Genomic DNA, 24675 nt, shown 5'->3' with positions numbered 1-24675 from the left:
CAAATTGTAGCTGTCAGAGCCCCCAAGACAAAACAACAAAACGAGCATACCGACTAATCAAGATTCCCCCTAGGTCTTCAAGTTGCCCAGTCAGACCTACCTGACTGTGTGAGTACACATCATAAACTCCTATGTGTCTAGTAATTGATTTGTAGAAAATAATTACATTCACTACAAATTAATGGGCATGTTTAGAGAGAATCAGGTTTAAACTGTGTCTGTAATGCTCAGACAAGAGACCAATTCAGTAAAAGAAGAAAACTCAGTCAGCCTACTTGTTTGGAATCATGTAGACAAAGCAACCAACTGATTGAATTTTTCCACTTTTCAACCTGTTGCTTTGGCAACTTTACAAGATAAGCGTCTTATGGGCAGAAATTTGGGCCCACAGCCAGGGAGCAAGGATTCAAGTTCCAGCTCTGCCTCAGGCTAGGGGATCTCATGCCAATTTGCTCAATTTTGTTTTGTTTCTCTAATGTGTTTTTGTCTATAAAATGGAGATTAATGATTCTTGGCCCTGGTATTATCAGGATAAATACTATGGCATATGAGAAAGAGTATTGAGTTCCTTAAATGTATTCAGAAGTGTTGTTATGAATGTGCCCTTGATGTGGGATCACCATTTTATTAGCCTGAGATACCATTCCCATGTAGTGCCTTCGCACCTCTCTTTTGATGCGTCTTCAAGAGCATTTCAATTTTTCTCTTTTGGTCTTTGTAACTGCAAGTTGTGCGGGCCGGGGTTGCTTCCTTCTTTTCCTGTGGGTACTATGGTAAAAATCCATGTGTGATTATCCTCCCAATTACCTTGTATACCTTGTATATTCTTTAACTGTTATCTTAGGGCAAATTAACCCTGGCTTTGCCAGAACACCCAGTCCCTTGTGACCCTTTGATTTCATGTTTGTTTTAGGCGTCGTATAAATAAAATCCAGTTGATCAAAGGACCCAATAGAATTCTACTGACTTTGGAGGATGTAACGTTTATCAACCCCCACTTTGGCAGTAAGGTAAGGCATATCCTTTTCTTTTGCTGCCCTGTCCAATATGGTAGCCACAAGCCACAGATAATTATTGAGCACTTGACATGTGGCTAGTCTGAATTGTGATATGCTATAAGAGTAAAATACTCAGTGGGTTTAGAAGACAGTACAAAAACATGTAAAATATCTTATTCAATTTAAAAAAATATTTAAACAGTTACAAAAGTTAATTAAATGTCAAAATTAAATATTTTAGATATATTGGGTTAAAGCATATTATTAAAGTTAATTTTACCTGTTTCCTTTTATTAATTGTGACTACTAGAAAACTTAAAATTACATATATGGCTCATGTTACATTTTTATTAAATATTGCAACCTTAGAACATTGTTGTGCAAGTGAATGCAGTGCACTTTGAGCAGTAGTTTAGCTTTGACTTTATGTAGTTGTTTGTATACATGGACTAAACATTTGATGGTAATTTCTTCAAGGGCAGCAATATATCTTTTAAAATGTTAGCCTAACATAATGCTTATAATATAGTAGGTGCTTGTAAAAGTTTGGTGAATTAATCAACTAGTGAAAGAGAGTTGCATTTCACCAAAAGATCTTCACTGGTTGTGATTGTAATGTAATTGGTGATCTTCATTAAAGGCCTGCTACTATGTCCTACCCCTGGGGCTAGGCTTTGTGAAAGATGACATGTAGTCCCAGATTTCAAGAGGATTGCAGTTAAGTTGGAGAGACAAATCATACCATACAAGAGAGATGATGAGCGCCATGTTGTACAAAGAAACTAGAGTGTGGTAGAACTTCAGAGGAGGCAGATCAGTGGAGGGAGGCTTTTCAGAAACTCAGCACAAAAACTGAGTCTTAATGAAGGAAGTATAGGGTTTGTTTAGGTCACAAACTGGTAACCACCTTTGTTTTACCCTCACAGTTATTAAGAAAAAAGCCAGCATTTTGAAATTATGAAATTACATATAAAAATCTGGATTTCTGAGTTTTCTTTAAAAGTTGGAAGATCTGTCAACCTTGGATCTCATCCTGACAATTGGCTATAACTCAGTAGTAGTTGTGTTTTGTGGAAAAGGCATGTTCTTTGCAGTTTGATACAATTCCTACCACTCTACATTGTCTTATACTCAGCATATTTCACCTCTTTATATTACCTATCTGGCCCCATAGCTGAGGCATCCTAGGCAGAGGAAACAGCATAAATAGAAGCTTGGAGAAGAGAACATGTGGGGAAGAGTACTGTCAAAGCTAGCTAGTGTGTCTCCTTGTGCTAGTATATGTAGCCACAGTAAAGATACTAGTCTGTAATTTATAGTATGGTAGTGGATGTAGGAAGAGTATACAAACACCTTATATTGTCTTCATGTGCCATTTACTCTTGCTACACAACTGTGCCAGATTTGAGAATTAATTGTTATCTCAGTGACCAAACTGGTCTTTTGCCTGAATGTGAAATTGAAAGGTATATTTAATTAGTTGGCTGGGTGAGAATGGATTTACATGGTACTACCCTGAGCAGTTGGAGTCAAATTAGTTGTTCAGCTGTTTGATTTAATTTTCAATTATAACCCTAATTCTTACTTGTTTAAATCATCAGATCTTTTCGTAAGGTTGATATTGTGTTCCTGGAAACGTATTGCTGAAAGCCAAAACTGTCACTGTGGCTGAAGCCTACACTCCACCGTTGTGGCATAAAAATTTATTGATATTAGTCCCCATTTTTGGAGCCACCAAAGGACCCTAGGACTCATGGTAGTGGAATTTGTCTGGATTTGCCATACTCAATATGCCTTGCATAAAATTTCCTGCTTTAAGTAGAAAGTATAGATGTTGAAATACAAGCTCTGAAGCAATCCTAATATATAACCCAATACTAAGAAAAAAGTATTCACTTTTGTGACAAGATGTTTTATCCAGAAATGGATGTTCAGTAGTAAAAGTAGCTGATTAGAAATTATTGTCTAAATGTAGCAAAATATAGTAAAGTTTCAGTCAAAAGCAATAAACCTATTTGTAAAATCCCCACTTCTTTGGTGGTATCCATGTCAAAATGACAGTTCATATCAATTGCCTAGATGTTTTAGCTCTAACGTATCAAAATGATACACATAGCTCAATTTTGGACTGAATGAGGCTTCAATTTGTATAGGATTTGCAATAGTCCAGTGTAGTCTATAAGACCTCCACCTATTCCTCCTCTCATTTGTACTGAGACATAAACCATATTTGGGTGACTAAAGCATACCAGGCCTCACAAAATCACCATAAATAGCTGAGCAGTGCTACCTTCAGGTAAACAAAGTACCTAGGGTTTTAAAATCTTGCTCATCCTGATAGTTTTTTTTCATTTGTGCATAAATTTTGACATGAGAATAAAACATCATCACTTTTTACCATATGAGTGAGAAAAATGAATAGTAACAGGGCTATTACTGTTACTAAGGGATTGGTATACTGTTATAAGGGATTGGTAGCCTTATAGTGGGGAATGTTCTTTTGTACATTAAAAAAAAGATTGTTTTATTTTATTTCATTTTTTTACTATTTTGGCCCAGGTGGAAAAGGATGGCATTACCCTAGAAGAACATAGCTCTTGGCCTCCAGATCCCTTTTGGCATTTGGCTTGTATCAGAGGTTCTGATGGGAAGAGATAGGGGAAGCATACATTTTCCTTAATTGCTGTGTAGTCACAAACTTGCAGCTGGTTGTGCCTAATCAGTCAAGAAGCCAAGCCAAGAATTCCATCCAAATGGAATGTCTGAAAGTGTAAACTCTTAGTGAATATAAAATTAATTCCGTCTAGAAAAATTGGCAGGTCAGGAGAAGTCAGGTTAGGAAAGGAAGTTTTTAGAAGAAAATGAAGCTGAAGTCAAAATGTGTGTGGATTTTGGCAATTCTCTTGCTTTCTCCTTTGCGCTTCATGGAGAGGTCTATATCTCAATATACAGATCTAGGTACTCCTGCTGAGATATGAAAATAAAGAATGAAAGGGAAGTAGATTCCTCCCTGACCTTGCTCTGTTGGGGAGTGTTCAGGTTGATGCTGGGGTTATGTGAAGAGTCAAGTTTTCCATCTTGTCTGAATTTTGAGCTGTTGAGATTTCAGCACATTGGGGGCTGGGTGGAGTTTACCATTGTCTTGGAACTTTGTGATAGTCTTCATAGAAGGAGCTTAACTCTGGGCTAACTCAGCTGTAATCTTTAGTTGATCAAAGACTATTAAGGGGTAGAGTGTTGGGAAGTAGTTAAGATTAATTTTTATTGGCAAGCAAAGTAAAATAAAGCATAATGTAGTTGTAGAGAGAGCACAGGACCAGATATAACACCAAGATTCTTGTCCCAGTCCCTATGTACCTCTCTGGGTCTTTGTTTCCTAATTATAAAACAAGGATGTTGGAGTTGAGGGTGGGGGCACTCCTAGACAATACCAAAATGTAACTGCTAGCTCTGGATTGCTTTAATTCTAAGAAAGGCACATTTGGAGGTATGGAGAATATGAGGAACCTGTTGATTTATATGTCTTCATGTGAAATAAGTCTACTGGTCCAATTGAAGATACAGAGGTTCAATTTTAAAGGTTAACACAGATTGCAGGTAACTCTTCCTCTTGTCATTCAACTGTGCAGTTCCCAGCCCTTTCCTACCAGACTTATGTGTGCAAGTTCAAAAATCAAGGAATAGAGAATTTGACCCATTTAAGCATCAGACTCATAAATTATATATAGGCATGTGATCTGCTCAGTCTCTACTCTTATTGCTTTCTGGGATCCCTCTGCCATTAATTTTACCTGCACAAAGAAGGATGCCATTCAGGATAGTATCACAAAAAGAGCCACTCCTGAGAGTCAGCAAGGTGGGATGCTGTCCTAGGTCTGCTATTGACTTTTTTTAATGTTAGATTTTTATAAGCAATAATTCTTGTAACTAAATAATTGACTAGCTGTATGATATTAGGAAACTTATTTTATCTTTTTTTGGTCTTACTTTTTTGTCTACAAAGTGAGGGTCCCAGATTAAATTATGACTGGCATTCTTTCTTGCCCCCATCTATAATTTTAATCTTCTCTAGGAGATGGAAGCACCTTTATAATTTTTTGGTGCTACATGGTGGTTAAACAAGGTGCCAACCCTGAACTAAAAAAAAAAAAAAGTTCAGAAGAATAGGAAAAATCAATCAACCTCATGTTTACAGGGTTCAACTCATATGGTTCTTTTCTTAGGAATAAAAAAGAAAATTCGGATAAGCTCTGTGCTAAATCATGAGTATTTTGTTCATAACTTTTCTTTCCTAATCCTTTCACAGAGAGGAAGTCGTGCCAGTGTGAGCTTCCAGATTACCTCAGAGGTCCAAAGTGGGAGATCCCCAAGACTCTCCTTTTCTTCTGGGAGTCTAACTCCAGCTACCTATGAAAACTCCAACGTAGCGATTTATGAGGTAAGATATTTAACAGCTGTCTAATCTACTGCTTTCTTGGATTTTAAAATGAGGCAATGATTTAGTAATTAGTCTTTGGGTAAAAATACTGGGGCTTTTGGCAAGTCTTTCCAGTTTGGTGTCTGTGTTTGCTTATGGACTTGTTTAGTTGACGTTCTTGGCAATTATTTTCCTCAGCAACAAATCTACTTATTTATAACTTCACTGATCTTTCAACTCCATATATTTACTATGCATGTAGAAAAAAGTTCTTGAGACCCAAACATCTAAATGTGTCACTCACTCCAGAAGATATATAGATAATAATAGAAGAAATGACTCCCTGAGTCTATTGTTTGTAATGAGATGTCTAGAGACATGCGTGTGCACCGCAGAGTTTGGGGTACCCTTCTCTTCAAATTCTAGTTGTTCTTCCTGTACTTGTTATCCTCTGATATTGAGACTTTAAAAATTATTCAGTTATTTATTTTTCTTCACCTGTTCTGCCTCTTGGAGTAACAAGTTACTTTCTGCTGCTGAAAATAGAAATCCTTTTCATTCCACTGAGGTTTCTGTCTTTCAAGCTTTAAGAGGCCACCCTGTACCACCTGATGTAAGATACTAGATTTTGGCAACCAGAACAAATCTTGCATCAGAGAGATGAACTGTTTCTTCTCAGCATGAATGAGTTAAGCAGGGGGTAAAAGGGAAACTAGACTGCCTTTCTGTTCCTTCTAAGTGAGGCCTTCTCAGTGTGGTTTCCTTGTTTTGTTTGAAGATACTCCCAAGAGCAGCAAACACTCTCAACTTCAACAGTAACTACAAAGAAAGTCCAAAACAGGACAGAATGAGTTTTTAGATTGTCAACCACATTGGATTTTTCAAATGAAATACTCTTCTCCATTAGATAAATAATTGACAGGGACCTTACGATGGTTTGAATGTGTCCCTCTCAAAATTCAGGTGTTGAAACTTAATGGCCAATGTGGTGATATAAATAGATGGGGCCTTTAGAAGGTGATTAGGCCATGAAGGCTCCTCTCTCATCAATTGAATTAAAGCCCTTATAGAAGAGGCTTCATGCTGTGTTTGGCTAATTTGCCCTTCCACATTCTGCTCTGGGAGGACACAGCATTCCTCCCTTCTGGAGGGTGCAGAAACAAGGCACCATCTTGGTAGCAGAGAGCAGCCTTCACTAGACAGCCAAACCTGTTGGTGCCTTGATCTTGGACATCCCATCCTTCAGAACTGTAAAAAATAATTTTCTGATCTTTATAAATTACCCGATATTAACAGACTAAGATAGAAATTGGTACCAGAGCAGTGAGTTGTTACAAAAAAAATACCTAAAACTGTGGAAGTCGCTTTGGAACTGGGTAATGGGGAGAGGCTGGAACACTTTTGAAGGGAGTGCCGGAAAAAGTCTTGATTGCTGAGAATGGAGTGTTAGGGAAATTCTGTTGAGGATTTGGAAGAAGAGATGAACTGTATGGAAAGCCTGATTCTTCTTAGAGATTACTTAAGTGGTCGTGAACAGATCAACCACATTGGTAAAAATATGTACGTTAAAGACCATTTTGAGGAAGTCTTAGATGGAAATGAGAAACGAAGTTGGAAAAGAAGCCATTCTTTTTATAAATTGGCAAAGAACTTGGCTGAATTATGTCCATATTCTAGGACCCTGTGGAAGGTAGAATTCGTGAGCAATGAATGAGAATTTTTGGTGGAAGAAATCTCTAGACATTTAAGCATTCGGGGTGCTGCATGGCTTTTCTTTTTTTTTTCACTTTTTAATATTTTTATTTTTAATTTTTGTGGGTACATAGTAGGTGTATATATTTATGGGGTACATGAGATTTTTGATTTTCAAATTTAAGATACAAATTGATTTTTGTGCTAAGAAAGATGAGCTTTAACTCTCTGACTCTAACTGTTTCATAAGTACATATACACTCCCACATGCCTACACTTCTGTATCTTCTCAAAACTGTAATTTTTGTTTAAATCATTGTTCTGAGTTTCTTTATTTTTTATTTTTTTATTTTTTTATTTTTATTATACTTTAGGTTCTAGGGTACATGTGCATAACGTGCAGGTTTGTTACATATGTATACTTGTGCCATGTTGGTGTGCTGCACCCATCAACTCGGCTTTTCTTAACTGCTTATAGTAAGATGCAAAAAGTGATAAACGACTTAAAGACAGAATGTATTTTTTTTTTTTTAAAAAAACAAGGGAAACAGAACATATAGAGTTGTAAAATTCTCAGCCTTGCCATGTGAAGAATGAAAAAGCATGTTTAGGAGAGAAAACCAAGAGTGTGACAAAAAAAAAACAAAAAAGTTTGCTAAGGAGATTGGTATGGATAGAAGGAAGCCAGATGCTATTCATCAAGATGACGGAAGAGTGGGAGAATGACCCCAAAGACATTTTGGGATCTTCAAAGCTGTCATGCCCTTTACAGGCCCAGAGAGCCAGGGCCTTGAGCGTCGAACTGGTTTCAAAGTAGAGGCCCAAGACAATGATGCTGTCCAGGGCACCTGTGAGATCCCAGGGCTTGCCGCCTGGGGCTGACTCAAATCTCTGCTTCCCATATTTCAGTGCAGGGCTCTTTGACCTTCCCAGTTGTGACTCAGGTGGTCCAAGGTGTGGCTTGGCCTACTGCTCTGGAAGATGCAAGCCATAAATCTTGGTAGTATCCACGTGGTGCCAACTTTGCAGGCTCTCTGAGTGCAAGAGGTATGGAGGCATGGATACATCCATCTAGATTTCAAAGGATGTCTTGGACAGCTTCAGCACCCAGGCAGAGACTTGCCACAGGGGCAGGGCCACTGCAGAGAGTCCCCACTGGAACAATACCCAGTGAAACTGTGGGGTCTGGGCCACCACAAAACATCCTTACTAGGGCAATACTCAGCAAAACTGTGGAGTCAGGGCCAGCACAAAGATCCTCCAGTAGCATAGTGCTTAGTGGGGCTTTGGTGCATGGCCACCCTTGACACCCCAGACCTGTAAAGCCACCAGAATGCAGTCTGGGAGAGCTGCAGTCATACTGACTCCAACCTGTGAGAGCTGTGGCATGGGTTGCACCCAGTTAAGCCATGAAGGTGGAATCCACTGGGGCCTTGGGGGCCCAACACCCACCCCAATGTGTCTGGGAATTGGAACATGGAGTCAAATATTATTCTCAAGACTTAAGACTTAATGTTTGTTTTGTTGGATTTTGGACTTACTTTGGACCTGTTACCTCTTTCTTCTTGCCTACTTCTCACTTGTGGAATAGAAATGTCTATCTTGTGCATATCCCACCATTGTATTTTGGAAGCATATGATTTGTTTGATTTCACAGATTGATGTGATGATATTAAGAGCTAATTAGGCCACAAGGGCTTCTCCTTTGTGAATGATATTAAGGCTCTTATAAAAGAGGCTTAATGCAGCCTTCAGCTAGCTTGCTATTCTGTGTTCTGCCATGTGAAGACATAGTGTTCCTTCTCTTGGGAGGATGCAGCAACAAGGCATCATCCTGAAAGCAGAGAGCAGACCTCACCAGACCACCATACCTGCTGGTACCTTGATCTTGGACATCCCAGCCTCCAGAACTATGAGAAATATATTCCTCTCTTTGTAAATTACCCAGTCATAGGAATTCTGTTATAGCAGCACAAATGGACTATAGGCCTTCAACACCAACATTAGCATGGTGTATGTTTGTTCAGTCTATGTAAGGGCTTTGACTTAAATTAGTGGCAGAAACCTCTGGATCTTGCTTTGGACTTAATTCAATCAAAGAGGAGAACCGCTTCAAATGTAAACTTGAGGTATTGGGGAATTGTCAGGTCTACTCTCTCAAAGACCTAAGATAGAGTAACCAGATGGCTTTTGAATGTCAAATGAAATGAACTGATGGCTTTAGAAATGTATTGACACCTCTGGGATTCTGAAGTAAATCTCCATAACCTTGCTTTTTATCTGTAAAATGAAGGGTTGAACTAAATTCTCAACCTTGGTTGCTTACTGAAATCTCCTTGGGGAGATTTAAGAAATATCTGCTCCCAGGCCCCACCCTCAGCAATTCTGATTCAGTTGGCGTGAGGTGGGGCCAGGTATTGGTATTTTTTTAAAGTTCTCTGATATGTGCAGCCTGGGTTGAGAATTGCTGGTCTAACAGACCTTTAAGGCCTTTTCTGGCTGAATATGCTATCATTCTCTGATTCTGTAGAATAATTTATGTGTTAAATTCTGGTATGTTTTATTTGGTGGGGCTGGAAGGTTATAGTGTAGAATTGAGAAGGGGAAAAAAATTAACATCTATATGTAACTGGCCTTTAACAGTCTGTCAGGTATTTTCTCATTTTGGAAGGAGGCAGAGAGCTAAGAATGACTATTGGTCAGTCAGATCATGAGGGTTTTTAAATGTTGTAGGCCAAATGGGGACTTTATTTTTACAAAAGGAGGGTGTTATGAGAATAATACCTACACGGTGAAGTCAATATTAGGCTGATGGCATGGTGTGAAGGAAGGCAGCTGAGGCTAGAAAACTGCCCTGACTAAAGAGGACTGACTGAAGAGGTTAAAGAGGACTCAAAGAGGGGACATAAGCCAATAGAATTAACAGATGAAACAAAAACATAGTGTGTCTTCTGAAACAGTACTGTATTAGGAATGTTTTAAAGAAGACTTGTTGTCTAGTTTCTGTTTAAAATAAATCAGATTTTCATAAGAATTGTCATTGGAAGACCTGGAATTTCCAGATAAGGTGCCTGGAGTAGCAGATATCTAATAGCAAAAGACAGACTTCCCTAGGACATGCTATCACATTGTACTACACTCACAAATTCACACTTTGTTTTACACACAGATGCATAAGCTTTGGAATTGTGTGGGAAAATCAGCCCTTATTTCACAGATAGCCTTTGAAATGTGAAAGGAAAGCCAGATGAGCTGACTGCCAGGCAGAAAGAGCTGTGAATGGCAGATGCAGTGGGGACATGTCATGATCTGCTCTAATAGTTATAGTCTGGGTGAGACGAGGTGTGGTGGGCAGCAGTGTAACCCTGACACATTCAGAGAGAACCCACTGAATTCATCTTGCCTCTTCATTTTCTGACTACTTTGTCCCCTTTGCTTCTCCCTGTGTTTTCCTCTTTGTCTCATCTTTCTCTCTCTCTATTCATCTCTCTTTCTCAGAGCATTTTTTCTGTCTTCTCACTTTCTATATCCCTTGTAACTCTCTCCCTGCCCCCTCCCTTCTGTCAACCATCTTTTCTTTCTTATCACAGAATCGCAGATCATCAGAGCTAAAAAAAATCATCTAGTAAGTCCAGAAATCATCTAGTAAGTCCTAAGGAATCATCTAGTAAGTCCAGCTTTATCAGTGAGGAAACTGAGGCTCAGGCAGATTGAGTGGCTGTTCTAAGGCCACCCTTGAGTTTGAAGCAGAGCCAGGTCTAGGATCTAGTGCTCTTTCCCCTTATTAATACACCATGGCTTTAGTTCAAAACTGATGGACATTAAATTACTTCTAAAAAGTTCAGTGAATAGAGTTTGATGTTTCTTGCTCTTAATTAAAAAGTGAGTGATGAGTGAAGTATTTTATCATTCTCTCTTAGAAGAAAAAAACAAAACAAATAGTGCATGTGTGGTGAAGATAAAACTTGCCCATTTCCTCCCTTTTCCTCATTATTCATGAAGTAGAATGCACACAGACTCAAAAATTTGCTTACAAACTTTATGAGAATTATTCAAATCTTAAAACAAACACACAAAAATCTCCCAAACCAAAGAAACCCCAACGAGAGGAAAGAGCAACAAAGTAGGAGATGGAAGACCTTGGGTCAATTGTGGCTGTGTTACTACCTAGTTTTCTGACCTTGGAATAGTCACTTAATCTCTTAAGTTTTCAGTTTCTTTATCAAAATATGAAGGGATTGTGTTAGGGATACCTATGACCCTTTCCAGCTCTCACATTTGTTAATTTGGCAGGAAAAAGCTCTGCTTAGCTGCTGGTGGCAGTTAATAAGCCAGACAGAAGGCTAGCCCATGTTTGCAATAGGGTTGGCTCTAGGAAGAAGGTATGGGGTACTAGGTATGAGGCAGAGTCAGGACTGTGAGTACTGATGTTCAGGTTGTGCTCTGCAAAAGGGAACTACATCTAAGAGGGTAATATTCACATTGTAACATATGCTAACTTATGTGTGAGTGGTACCAAAGTGGGCACAGAGATTCTGGCTTCCCAGCCTAGTTCTGGAATGAGGTGGTAGAAGAGCCTTCTCACATCTACATCTATACTGGCACTCCCAGCTATGCACATACACAGTCACTGGTAAACTCATGTGTAGCTGGGTATGTACTATCTTGACTATTTTCCAGAAGTTTCTTGAGGTTGCTTTTCTCTCCTGCCTAATATTCTCAGAGGACCAATTTCCACTTCTCACCCCCACTCCTTATGCCTGACTGCAAAGCTGACAAAGAGGCCTCACTGGGCAGATAGAATTTGGTGATGTGCAGAGCATCCATACTGCTAGTGGAATGTGCTCCCTGGTGTCTGGGGGATGTGTCCATAAGTGAGAGTATGGTATGTGTATGTATACAGCCAGGGTGTGCTGCCTAACATCACAGGGCTGCCACAGGCTGTATGATAATATACTCACAAAGTTAAGATTTTTTAAATTTGAGAGAAAATACCCTTTCTAACTAGCACAAAAGTGCCATAGTGGCTAGCAGTGACCGTGGGCTCAGTAACATAACTGCAAAGGTGCCGGGAAGGCTTTTTTGTTCACTAGTCTTTCCCACACATTGGTTGATTCCATAAATTTTCAGTTAGAGTTTTATTCTTTCAGCTTAATATTTAGCCTTTGGTCCCTCTAAAGGGCAAAGTTCTCTGAAGGGTAAAACTTCAAGCTTGTGTCAGGCCCTCCTGACTTCTGTGAACGAGTTTTAGATCCCTGACTGAGAGCAGATTTTGATGAAAGAAACTTAGTAAGAGGTAAATGAAGAGAGTATGAGTGAGGGGAGTTCCATAAATATGAGGAAAAGGCAAAGGCTGGGATGGTGGATCAAAACTTTCACCTGTATTAGAGTCGCATGGAGGACTTGTTAAAACACAGATTGCTGGACCTCACCCTGTGATTTCTGATTTCGTTAAGTGTTGGGTGGGGCTTGAGAACTGGCCTTTCTAACCAGTTTCCAGGTGATGCTAATGCAGTTGGTCCAGGGACCACACTTGGAGATTTAGTGGATCAAATGCTTTGACCATTCTGCTGCAGGCAGGCACTGATCCGGGACTACCCTTCTGAACTCTCTGGGAACTGAGCTTGGCCAGTGCATTTGTTGGGTTTTGTTTGTTTGTTTGTTCGTTTTTTCCAGCTGCTGAAGGTCTCGGAGGGCTATTTCTTAGTTAAAGGGCTTTGAGCTCCTTGGGTAGTAAATGATAATACAAAGTGCTGGCAAGTAACTCAGAAGCCTGCAGCTTCCATTGGCCTTTGCCTCTGGCAGGTTTCCAGATGCACTGCCATAGCCAGATATATTCCTTAATAAGAGAGTGGTTACACTCTTTTTTTTTTTTTTTTTTTGAGAGGGGGTCTCGCTCTGTTGCCTAGGCTGGAGTGCAGTGGCGCCATGTCCACTCACTGCAAGCTCTGCCTCCCGGGTTCACGCCATTCTCCTGCCTCAGCCTCCTGAGTAGCTGGGACTAAGGCGCCCGCCACCACGCCCAGCTAATTTTTTTGTATTTTTAGTACAGATGGGGTTTCACTGTGTTAGCCAGGATGGTCTCGATCTCCTGACCTCGTGATCTGCCCGCCTTGGCCTCCCAAAGTGCTAGGATTACAGGCATGCACCCGGCCTGGTTACACTCTTTTATTTTTGGAATTTGACTTCACAGAGCTCTCTGCTTTATTATCTCTACTTGATGACAAGTTGGTGCAGCCCGAAATGGAATCTCCAGGCTATAGGTAATGGATGTGAAAGCACTTTGAAGAGTAGAGAGAATTGGGCAAATGTAAGGCTTTATTACTATTATGGAGAAGAAAGAATCTATATTTGTATTTTTTTTTAATTTGGGTTGGATGGAAACTAAATAGGGCTTTATGACTGATGAATCCTTGAGGCTATGCACATAGAAAAAAATTATCAGGCGCTGGTGTTGAAGTGAAAACAATAAAATAATTGTTGTTTTTAACTTGACAGAAGCCTTAAAATAGCAGTTTTTTACTTAATAAGTCAGAAATAGACTTTTGGAAGACTCTATAGATTACTCACATTACTATGGTAGTACATTGAGCATTCAAATAAGAAATGTTTAATCTAGATTTAAGCCAATTGGATTACGACTAAAGCATAAGACAACCCCTCCCCATACACACACACAAATGGCCTGTCCCACGAGAGAAAAATGGATCAAGGTAAATGCAGGAAACATTTGCTGCACTACGTCTCCCACCCTACATTTCCCTCCACAGACGCCTCAAGGCAGTGGGAATTGCAACCACTAACCACCACCATTAATCGCTGGGAACCTGGTGCTACATCACTTAGCTATGAAAAAGTGAAATGACCTAGAACTTCCTGCAGTTAGTTAAGAAAGGCTTTGCAAAGAGTGGTATCATTCCTTTTCTGGAGTCTACATACCTGCAATTGTTTCCCTGTCTTGAGAAACTGTAATTTTTAAGTTTAACTTCTGTGCATGACCTCATTTCAGCTCAGAATACAGAATGTCTGTGAGATGGAGGGTGGGAGAGAAGGAAAATGTCTATTTGGATTGCTGGTGTAGCTATAAACCCTTTATGTGGAAGGGACATTTTTCTAAAACTGCTGGGAACTAAGTTTAACCACTATTCATTCTCCTCCTTTTCTTTCTAGGGTGATTGGGTGTGGCTGAAAAAGTTCCCCCCTGGAGATTTTGGAGACGTTAAGTCCATCAAGTCAAGAGCAAGTGATGTGTTCGAAATGGTATGAGAAACCTTCATTTATGTAAATTCCCACTAAAATCAATCTGTTCTCCAAAGTAACTAACATCAGAGCTGTTTAGGAAGACCCCTTAACAAATCAGTTCAGGGAAACTGCAGGGTTGCTACTGGGTTGGCATGATCATATTATGCAATGGCAAAGGTATGTGCTCTGGAGTCAAAGAGACATGAAGCACTCAAATCTCAGCTCTACCATGTAAGAGCTGTATTAACTTGGGCAAGTCATCTAAACTCCCTAAGCCTTAGTTTCCTTATTTATAAAAGGGTTATATTAATGTCTACCCTTTAGGTTGGATGAGGATTTAAAGAGACAATACACGTAAAGCATCTTGTGCATTTCCTGGCGCATAGCTTTATCAAGTGGTAACTATTATGATTATTATCAAGCAAATATCCCATAATCATTCCAAATCTTCATTTTCCAGTCACCTGGTCATTTCTATTTCAAAAGTGGTTATTTCCCTAATCCCACTAATTATGTTCAAGGAGACCTTGGATGGCTTGCTTAAGAAAGCAGCCTGTAGATAAGGCAAGGATACTGATGATCCTTCCTAAGCCATTTAAAAATCTTGGCTCCTCCTTGGACTGAGTCCATACAAGACTTGTGAATACTATCTTGGGTTCCTTCAGGTTCTTGAAAGTGGGATTTTAAAAGGCAATCATAGATTGCTGTACATTTATGAAGCGGGCCATTTCAAATCATTCTAACAAATCTGAATGAGGCAACTACTACTTCCAGAGCACTGAACAAGTGAGAAAACAAAGGAAATGGAAGATATGTGGCCTGTGGAAGACAGGACATGTCCTAGAGGTTAGGAAGAGATGTTATGATTTGATATTTTTCTTTTTTTTTTTTTGAGATGGAATTTCGCTCCTGTTGCCCAGGCTGGAGTGCAATGGCACGATCTCAGCTCACTGCAACCTCTGCCTCCCAGGTTCAAGGCGATTCTCCTGAGTAGCTGGGATTCTCCTGAGTATAGTTGAGTACTCAGACTCCTGAGTAGCTGGGATTACAGGCACCCACCACCACGCCCGGCTAACATTTTATATTTTTAGTAGAGACAGGGTTTCACCATGTTGGTCAGGCTGGTCTGGAACTCCTGACCTCAGGTGATCCTCCTGCCTCAGCCTCACAAAGTGCTTGGATTACAGGCGTGAGCCATCATGCCCAGCCAATTTGGTATTTTTCTTATATGTGATTGTAATGGCCGGAGATGAAGGCAAGATAATGAGACATGAGTCCAGAAGGGGGATCAAGGTCAGAACTAAAATAGACAATTCTACACTGGTTTGATAATCCAGGATGCTAAACAGAAATCTAGGTCCAAATTATGGAGCCAAAACAGGCCAAACCTGGGACAGCTGATACACTAGAAGTATTGACTCAAGGTAGAGTGTGTCCATGACATCTTTTTTGGGGTAGCTTTTTAATTTTGGCATAATTTCAAACCTACAAAAAGCTTCAAGAATAATTCAAAGATTCAGCAATTATTTACATTTTACCTAGTTGCTTTTTATTATCTATTTATATATTTATGTACATTATTTTTCTGAGCCATTTGAGAGTAAGTTGTAGACCCTATGCCCTTTTACCTCTAAACACTTCAGTGTGTACTTCCTAAAAACACTACAGTATAATGATCAAAATCAGAAAATTTAACATTGCTACAACACTATTATCTAAAGTGCTTCCCATATTCTAATTTTACTAATGGTCTTATACAATACAGCTAATATTCCCACAGATTAGTTTCTAATCCAGACTCACACATTTAGTTGGCTGTCATATCTTTTTAGTTGCTTTTAATCTGTAACAGTTTCTCAGATTTTCTTTGTTTTTCTTCATCTTTATGTTTTTGCTGAATTCAGATCAATTATTTCATGGACTGTCCCTCAATTTGAGTTTGCCTGTGTTTCTCAAGATTGATTTAAACTATGCATCTTCAGCCAGAATACTACAGAAGTTATGTGTCTTTTTCAGTGTACTTTATCAGGAGGCACTTTATGAGGACGATGTTGATCATCCCATTATTGGTGATGTTAACCTGATTACTTAATTTAGATGCTGTCTGCCAAGTTCCTCCACTGGAGAGTAACTGCTTTTATCTTATTGTAATTAATATATAATATTGGGAGAGATACTTTAATCTATGTAAATATCCTGTTCTTCGTCAAAGTTTTACCCAATAATTTTGACATCCATTGATAAATGTCATATTCCATCATTGTTTCTACATTTACTGGTTGACATTTTGTTATAAGAAAGAAGCTTCTCTTCTTCCTCATTTATTTATTCATTCATTTATTTATATCAGTGTGCACATATGGGTTTTTATTTTATTCAATTAGTATCTATATTGTTCATATTAATAAATCTGTCTATCTAAAACCATAAATTCATACTAAACTCTCTAATTCTAATCCAGTGCCACAGGGTTAATTCTGTTTTATTTTATTTTATTTATTTTTCTTACTTTTCTATACTTGTAATTTCCTTCTCTGACAATGAAGAAATTGCCCTTCCATTATCCTCATGACATCTCTTTATGTGTTCCCTTCACTGACTTGTGTTGCCATGTCAGGTATAGAGTGTAACTCAAACTTAGAGAGAAAGCCAGGATTTTCTAGAATTTACCAATTTACCATATAGACGTGCTTTAATGCTTTTTAATTGAATGCTTTTTTGAAGCTGGAGGTGGATCTGATCATACTGTCACTGTGAGTCCAGCACTGCCTTGACTACTTATATGTATTCATGACCTTAAAACGTTAGAGCTGGGTACCAGGATCCAGATGGAAAGCAGATCTTTCTGAGCCAGATATAGAAAGGAGCAGTGCACAATGGGATGGATGTCCTTGAAAAACAAGCAGCTGGAGTGAGAAGGCCACAGAGCTGATACTTTTCAACATCTTTTAAGATCACAACTTCTGCAAAATTGTGTGCAGAAAAATTAGGCTGTATCTCTTAGTCTCATGTTCTTCCCCATAATGTGGAACTGATTGGCATGTTCCCTGTACTCCTCTAAAGGCAAATGGAAAGTATCCTGGAGTTCTTTAAAGGAAATTCTCAGTTGTTAGAGATTATCTCTTTCTTTAAGAAATGTGAAGAGGAGTAAACTGCAGTTACTGTGAAACAAAGTGTTTACTTTGTGAAAAAATATTTGGGGCCATTCTAGAGCCTCTGTTGAGAATATTATCTTCCCCGTAGCCACTTCTTCTCCAGTGGTGGCTGTTATTATGCCTCAGTACCTCAGGATCATGATCATGTGGTGAAATTGTATCCCTTGATTACTGATGATGCTTCCCAAACGATGATTCTCTTGCCTTTGTTAAACACACTCACAAGCTTTTGAGGCTAATGCCACTCTCTGTTTTAGAATCTTCTACACCTCCTGTTACTTCCGTCTACTCTCCATATTCACTATCCCTAATTTATTGAATATTTTGGGATATGGATCATGGTCCTCCTCTCTACTCCAAGACCTGCTGTTATGCTGGTGACATCAATTGGACATGGACTGTGGACAACTATATATCTTGACTATTTCATTCTTTGTCATATCGTCCTAATAATCTTCTCTTCCATTCTACTTTGGTCAAACACTGCTACCATTATATTAATATCTTCTGCTTTTCCATCTTCTATAACTGCTACTGAAAATGCTTCACCTGGCCGGGCGCGGTGGCTCAAGCCTGTAATCCCAGCACTTTGGGAGGCCGAGGTGGGTGGATCATGAGGTCAGGAGATCGAGACCATCCTGGCTAACATGGTGAAACCCTGTCTCTACTAATAATATTAAAAAATTAGCCAGTTATAGTGGCGGCCGCCTGTAGTCCCAGCTACTCAGGAGGCTGAGACAGAAGAATGGCGTGAACCCGGGAGGCAGAGCTTGCAGTGAGCCGAGATCACACCACTGCACTCCAGCCTGGGCGACAGAGCTAGACTCCGTCTCAAAAAAAAAAAAAAAAAGCTTCACCTCCCAAATTATGAATTCATCACACTCTCTGATTATAACCTCCTTTTATCCCAACTGTGCCTATATCTGACTATGTCAGGTCTTCCATTCTACTGACCTCTGCTCTCTCCAAACTCACAAGCCCTTGTTTTATTTACTTTATTGTCCAATTCAGATTCTATAATCCATCATTTGAACATGCTCTTATTAATATTTCTGTTTTTTTGGTCAGACCCACTTGTAAAACTCTAGTTCTGTATGATCCCAACTCTTAACTTTATTTGTGCTTGCACTTAAACAGTCAAATATTATAGCAGAAAGTTATGCAACAAAGTATATTGTTTCCACTATAAATTCATGGTTTCTTATATTTAAATGTCCCTTACTACTACCTCATAATTCCATTATACTTTATTGGTTAATTCACTTCCTACAACCCATACATCAAAGCTTCTCCATTTTCCTTGAAGCTCCAATGTCCTTCTCTTTCTCGATTTTTACTCTTGCTATTCCGGTCCAAACTACCATCATCTCCCACTAGAGCTACTAAGATTGTCTTTTTTTCTTTTCATAGACTTAATTTCTTAAAAAAAAAATTATTTCCATAGTTTTTTGGGGGGAACAGGTGGTATTTGATTACATGAATAAGTTCTTTAGTGGCAATTTGTGAGATTTTGGTGCACCCATCACCTAAGCAGTACACACTGAACTCAATTTGTAGTCGTTTATCTCTCGCCCCCCTCCCACCCTTTCCCCTGAGTCCCCAAAGTCCTTTGTATCATTCTTATGCCTTTGCATCCTCGTAACTTAGCTCCCACTTATGAGTGAGAACATACGATGTTTGGTTTTCCATTCCTAAGCTACTTCACTTAGAATTAATAGTCTCTAGTTCCATCCAGGTTGCTGCAAATGCCATTAATTCATTCCTCTTTATGGCTGAGTAGTATTCCATCATATATATAAATATATGTATATATGATGTGATATATATACACATATATGCCAATAGATATATACACATATATATCATATACACACACATACACACACACACAACAATTTCTTTATCCACTTGTTGACTGATGGGCATTTGGCTGGTTCCATATTGTTGCAATTGCAAATTGTGCTGCTATAAACATGCATGTACAAGTATCTTTTTCACATAATGACTTCTTTTCCTCTGGGTAGATATCCAGTAGTGGGATTGAAAACTGAATCAAATGGTAGTTCTACTCTTAGTTCTTTAAGAAATTTCCACACTGTTGGCTGGGCACGGTGGCTAACGGGAGGCCGAGGCGGGCGGATCACGAGGTCAGGAGATCGAAACCATCCTGGCTAACATGGTGAAACCCCGTCTTTACTAAAAATACAAAAAATTAGCCAGGCGTAGTGGCGGACACCTGTGGTCCCGGCTACTCAGGAGGCTGAGGCAGGAGAATGGCATGAACCCGGGAGGTGGAGCTTGCAGTGAGCCGAGATCGCACCACTGCACTCCAGCCTGGGCGACAGAGTGAGACTCCATTTCAAAAAAAAAAAAAAAAAAAAATCTCCATACTGTTTTCCATAGTGGTTGTAGTAGTTTACATTCCCACTAGCAGTGTAGAAGTGTTCCCTGTTCGGCTGGGCATGGTGGCTCATGCCTATAATCCCAGCACTTTGGGAGCCCGAGGCAGGTGGATCACCTGAGGTCAGGAGTTCGAGACCAGCCTGATCAACATGGTGAAACCCTGTTTCTACTAAAAATACAAAAATTAGCTGAGCGTGGTCGTGGGCGCCTGTAATCCCAGCTACTCTGGAGGCTGAGGCAGGAGAATTGCTTGAACCTGGGTGATAGAGGTTGCAGTGAGCCAAAATCATGCCATTGAACTCCAGCCTGGGTGACAAGAGTGAAACTCCATCTCAAAAAAAAAAAAAAAAAAAAGTTCCCTGTTCACTACATCCACTCCAACATCTAGACTTAATTTTTTGGAACTGTTTTGGGTTCACAGGAAATTAAGCAGAAAGCACAGAGAGTTCCCATCTATCTCCTGTCCCCACCCATGCACAGCCTCCCCAACTATTAACAGGGTGACTAATTGATTATAATCATGAACTTACACTGACACATCATTATCACCCAAAGTCCATAGTTTACATTGGGGTAAACTCTTCGTGTTATATATCTTGCGAGTTTTGACAAATGTATAATGGCATGTATTCACCATTATAGCAACATACAGAATAGTTTCAGTCCCCTAAAAATCCTCTGTGCTCCACCTATTCACACCTGTCTCCCTCTAACCCCTGGCACCTTGCGACTGCCTTTTAACTATTCTAATCACATCCACTCTCAAATCCATTCTTCACATTGCAAACTACTCTTTTCAAAATTGAATCCGATTTTATCACTGCTTAAATCTCTTTAATAGATTCCTATTGTTCTTTCCTTTGTGTGGGGATTTCAAATTATAGATTCAACTTCTTTAATAGATATTGTACTATTCAAACTTTCTATTTCTTCTTGTGCCGGTTTTGGTAAGTTATGGATTTAAAGGAAGTTGTTCATTTCATATATGTTATCAAACTTATTGGCACAAAGTTGTGTATATAATATGCTCAAGCTATCTTTTAGATATCCTTAGGATCTGCAACAATGTTCTCCGTTTCATTCCTGATACTGATAATTTATGTTTTTTTCTTAATCAGCATTGCTAGAGGATATTAATTCTATTCATATTTTCCAAATATCAACTTTGAACTTTGTTGATTGTTCTCTATTGTATGCCTGCTTTCTGTCCCATTGATTTATATTCTTATCTTTTTTTCCCTTCCTTCTACTTACTTTGTATTTAATTTGTTGCTCTTTTACTAGTTTTCTGAGTCGGAAGCTTTGATGGTTGATTTTAACCTTTCTTATTTTCTAATTTAATCACCTACAACTAGAAAATCTCCTCTAAGCACTGCTTCAGCTACAACCCAGAAATTTTTCTTTTTTCTTTTTTCTTTTTTTTTTTTAAAAAAACACTTTTTGTAATCCCAGCACTTTGGGAGACTGAAGAAGGATGATAGCTTGAGCCTAGGAGTTCGAGACCAGCCTGGGCAACATAAAGAGACCCCATTGCTACCAAAAAAAAGTAGGAAAGGAAGAAACATATGCAAAATAAACAAAATAGTATAACATTTATGTATCCAAAACTCACCTTCAACAATCATCATTATCCTGTATTTTTTCATCTATACCTTTACCCATTTCTCACATCCCTAATTTTGTGGTAGTTATTATTAATTTTCAATTCTGTATTTTTAGGTGCAGTTACACACATTGAAATGCCCATATCATTTCTCTATAATTTTGATAAAACGACATACCCATACAATCTAGACTTCTATCATGATATAAAGTAGGAATTAGCAAATTATGGCCCATAGCCTGTTTTTACAGTCTGGAAGCAAAGAATATTTTCTACATTTTAAAAAGGGTTATGAAAAAATAAAACAACAGAAACCACGTATTATCTGCGAAGCCCAAGTTATCTATTATCTGTAGTTTTATAGGAAAAGATTGCTGACCCCTGATATAAAACATTCCCTTCTCTCCAAAATTTCACTTGTGTCCCTTAGTAAATTTGTGTTCACCGAAAACCAGAGGCAACCACAGTTCTGTTTTTCTGTTTGTTTGTTTAAATTACATTAATTTTGCTTGTTCTAAAACATCATATAAGTGGAAACAGACAGCAGAAAGACTGTGATATTCATCCATGTATAAGTAGCTTGTTCCTTTTTATTGCTAAGTAGTATTCCATTGCATAAATATAGCACAATTTAATTATCCATTTTCCCGCTGATGGACATTTGGGTTGGTTGCAATTTTGGCTATTGTCAATATAAGTGCAATGGATATTCTTGAACCAGTCTTTTTATGGACACATATTTGAATTTCTCTTGAGAATTTCTCCTAGAAATACCAGGAAGGGAATTTCTAGGTTAAAGAGTAGTGTACACTTAACTCTATAACACCCTGTGAAATATTTTCTCATTTTACTTTCCTGCACACAAGTTATGAGAATTCCCTTTGGTCTACATCATTGCCAATATTTGATGTTGTCAGTTAATTTAATTTTAGTCATTCTAGTGAGTTGATGAGGTTCTCTCATAGTGTTTTTTATTTTTAATTGTGCTAAAAAGACATAAAATTTACCACCTTAAAGTGTACAGTTAAGTAGTGTTAAGTATATTCACATTGTTGTACAACATATCTCTGGAACTTTTTCACCTTGAAAAACTGAAACTCTGTACCCATTAAACAACTCTCCATTTCCTCCTTCCTGAAGTTCCTGGTAAACACCATTCTATTTTCCTTTTCTATGAATTTTCACTACTTTGTATATCCTGTATAAGTAGAATCATACAGTATTTGTCATTTTGTGACTCACTCATTTCGCTTAGCATAATGTTTCATTGTGTTTCTAAAATATGTTTTCTATTCAGGTGTAATATAAAATAAAATGTACACATGCTAGATGTTCTGTTCAATGAATTGTGACAATTGCATGTATCTATGTAACCATTCTCCAAAAAAGTTACTAATATGTTCATTACACCAGAAAGTTCATTTGTCCTCCTTTTCAGTAATTTCTCCTATCCCATAGGCAATCACTATTCTGATGTCTATTAAAATAAATTAATATTTTTTTCTGTTCTTTGATTTTATGTAAATGGAATGATACAGTATCTTGTGCCTGCCTTCTTTCTGTCAGCACAATGCTTTTTAAGATTAACTTATGATTTTGCATATACTTGTAGGTCACTTTTTAAATTGCCTAGTAGTAGTTCGTTTTATGACTATATCACAATTTGTTTATCATTCTCCTGTTGAACATTTGGCTTGATTCTAATTTTGTAGAAGAGTTTTTTTTGACGATTTTATGAATGAGGCGACTATAAACATTTTTCGTTATGGTAAAAAACTCACATAACATAAAATTTACCATCTTAACCATTTTTAAGTATACAATTCAGTAGTGTGAAGCATATTCACATTGTTGTGAAACATATCTCCAGAACTTTTCCATCTTGCAAATCTTAAGCTTTTTCATCTTGCAAATCTGATCTTGAAAATATCCCCATTTCTATTTCCAACAGCCCCTGGTAACTACCACTCTTTCTGTTCCTATGAGTTTCACTACTTTAGATATCTCATGTAAGTATAATCATATAGTATTTGTGTTTTTGTGACTGTCTTATTTCACTTGGCATAATGTCCTCAAGGTTCATTCATGTTGTAGCATTTGACAGGATTTCCTTCCTTTTAAGACTGAGTAACATTCCATTGTATGTTATCCATTTGTTTATTGTTAAATGTTTGGGTTACATCCACCTCTTGGCTAATGTGAATAGTGCTGCTAGGAACATGGTTGTAGAAATACTTCTTTGAGACTGTGCTATCAATTCTTTTGTACATATATCTGGAAGTAAGATTGCTGGCTAATATGATGGTTCTATTTTAAATATTTTTTATAAACCTTCATACTGTTTTCCATAGCAGTTGCTCTATTTTACAATCCCACCAACAGTGCACAAGTGTTCCAATTTCTCCACATCTTTGCCAACACTTATTTTCTGTAGCCATCATAATGGGGTTAAGGTGATATCTCCCAGAGGTTTTGATTTGCATTTCTCTCTTCATTGGTGGTGGTGGCCATCTTTTCATAGAAAACTATAAAGATTTTTATATATGTCTTTTGTGAACATATATTTTCACTTCTCTTGAGTAGATACATAAGAATAGAACTGGGTCATAGAGTAGTTGTGTGTGTAGCTTTATATGAAACATCCAAACTGTTCTCCAAATCGGTTTTGGCATTTTACATTCCCATTGGAAATGTTCCAGTTGCTCTAAATTCTTAACAACATTTGTCTTTTTGATATTTGCCTTTCTAGTGTGTGTCAAATGGTATCTTATACTCTAATTTGCATTTTCTTAATGACTAAAATTGTTGAGCACCCTTTTAATGTGTTTACAATTCACTTGTATATCTTCTTGTGTGAAGAGCCTTTTCAAGTTTTTGCCCATTCTTAAACATAGGGAATTTTTTGTATTTTTATTTTTAAATTACAGGCATTCTTTATATATCCTGAATAGCCTTTGCTGAACTATTTATTTTGTAATTATTTTTCTCAATTTGTGGCTTGTCTATGATGTCTTCTGTTGAGCAACATTTTTAGTTTTAAGGAAGTCCAATTGTCCAATTTATCATTTTATTTTCCCCTCCAACTCCCCTCCCTTTCCCCCTCCTTCTCCCTTTGTCCTCCCCCTTTGTCCCTCCTACTTTCTTTCTCTTTGTCTTTTTCTCTCT

At 38.3% G+C, this 24675-nt stretch overlaps 1 protein-coding gene across 1 annotated transcript in view; it reads left to right on the top strand.

The window, feature by feature from the left end:
* GUCY2F (guanylate cyclase 2F, retinal) overlaps positions 1–24675 on the top strand; it is a 111019-nt gene that overhangs the window by 32754 nt on the left and 53590 nt on the right. Inside the window, exons 6-8 of the mRNA XM_011951666.1 lie at positions 914–1010; positions 5305–5436; positions 14278–14367. Coding sequence (XP_011807056.1) covers positions 914–1010; positions 5305–5436; positions 14278–14367 — 319 coding nt within the window. The remainder of the gene's footprint in view (positions 1–913; positions 1011–5304; positions 5437–14277; positions 14368–24675) is intronic.

Source organism: Colobus angolensis, unplaced genomic scaffold, assembly GCF_000951035.1.
Source record: "Colobus angolensis palliatus isolate OR3802 unplaced genomic scaffold, Cang.pa_1.0 Scaffold324, whole genome shotgun sequence".
Taxonomy (NCBI): Eukaryota; Metazoa; Chordata; class Mammalia; order Primates; family Cercopithecidae; genus Colobus; species Colobus angolensis.
Note: the sequence above shows the minus strand (reverse complement) of the source record. Positions and strands in the feature narration are given on the sequence as shown.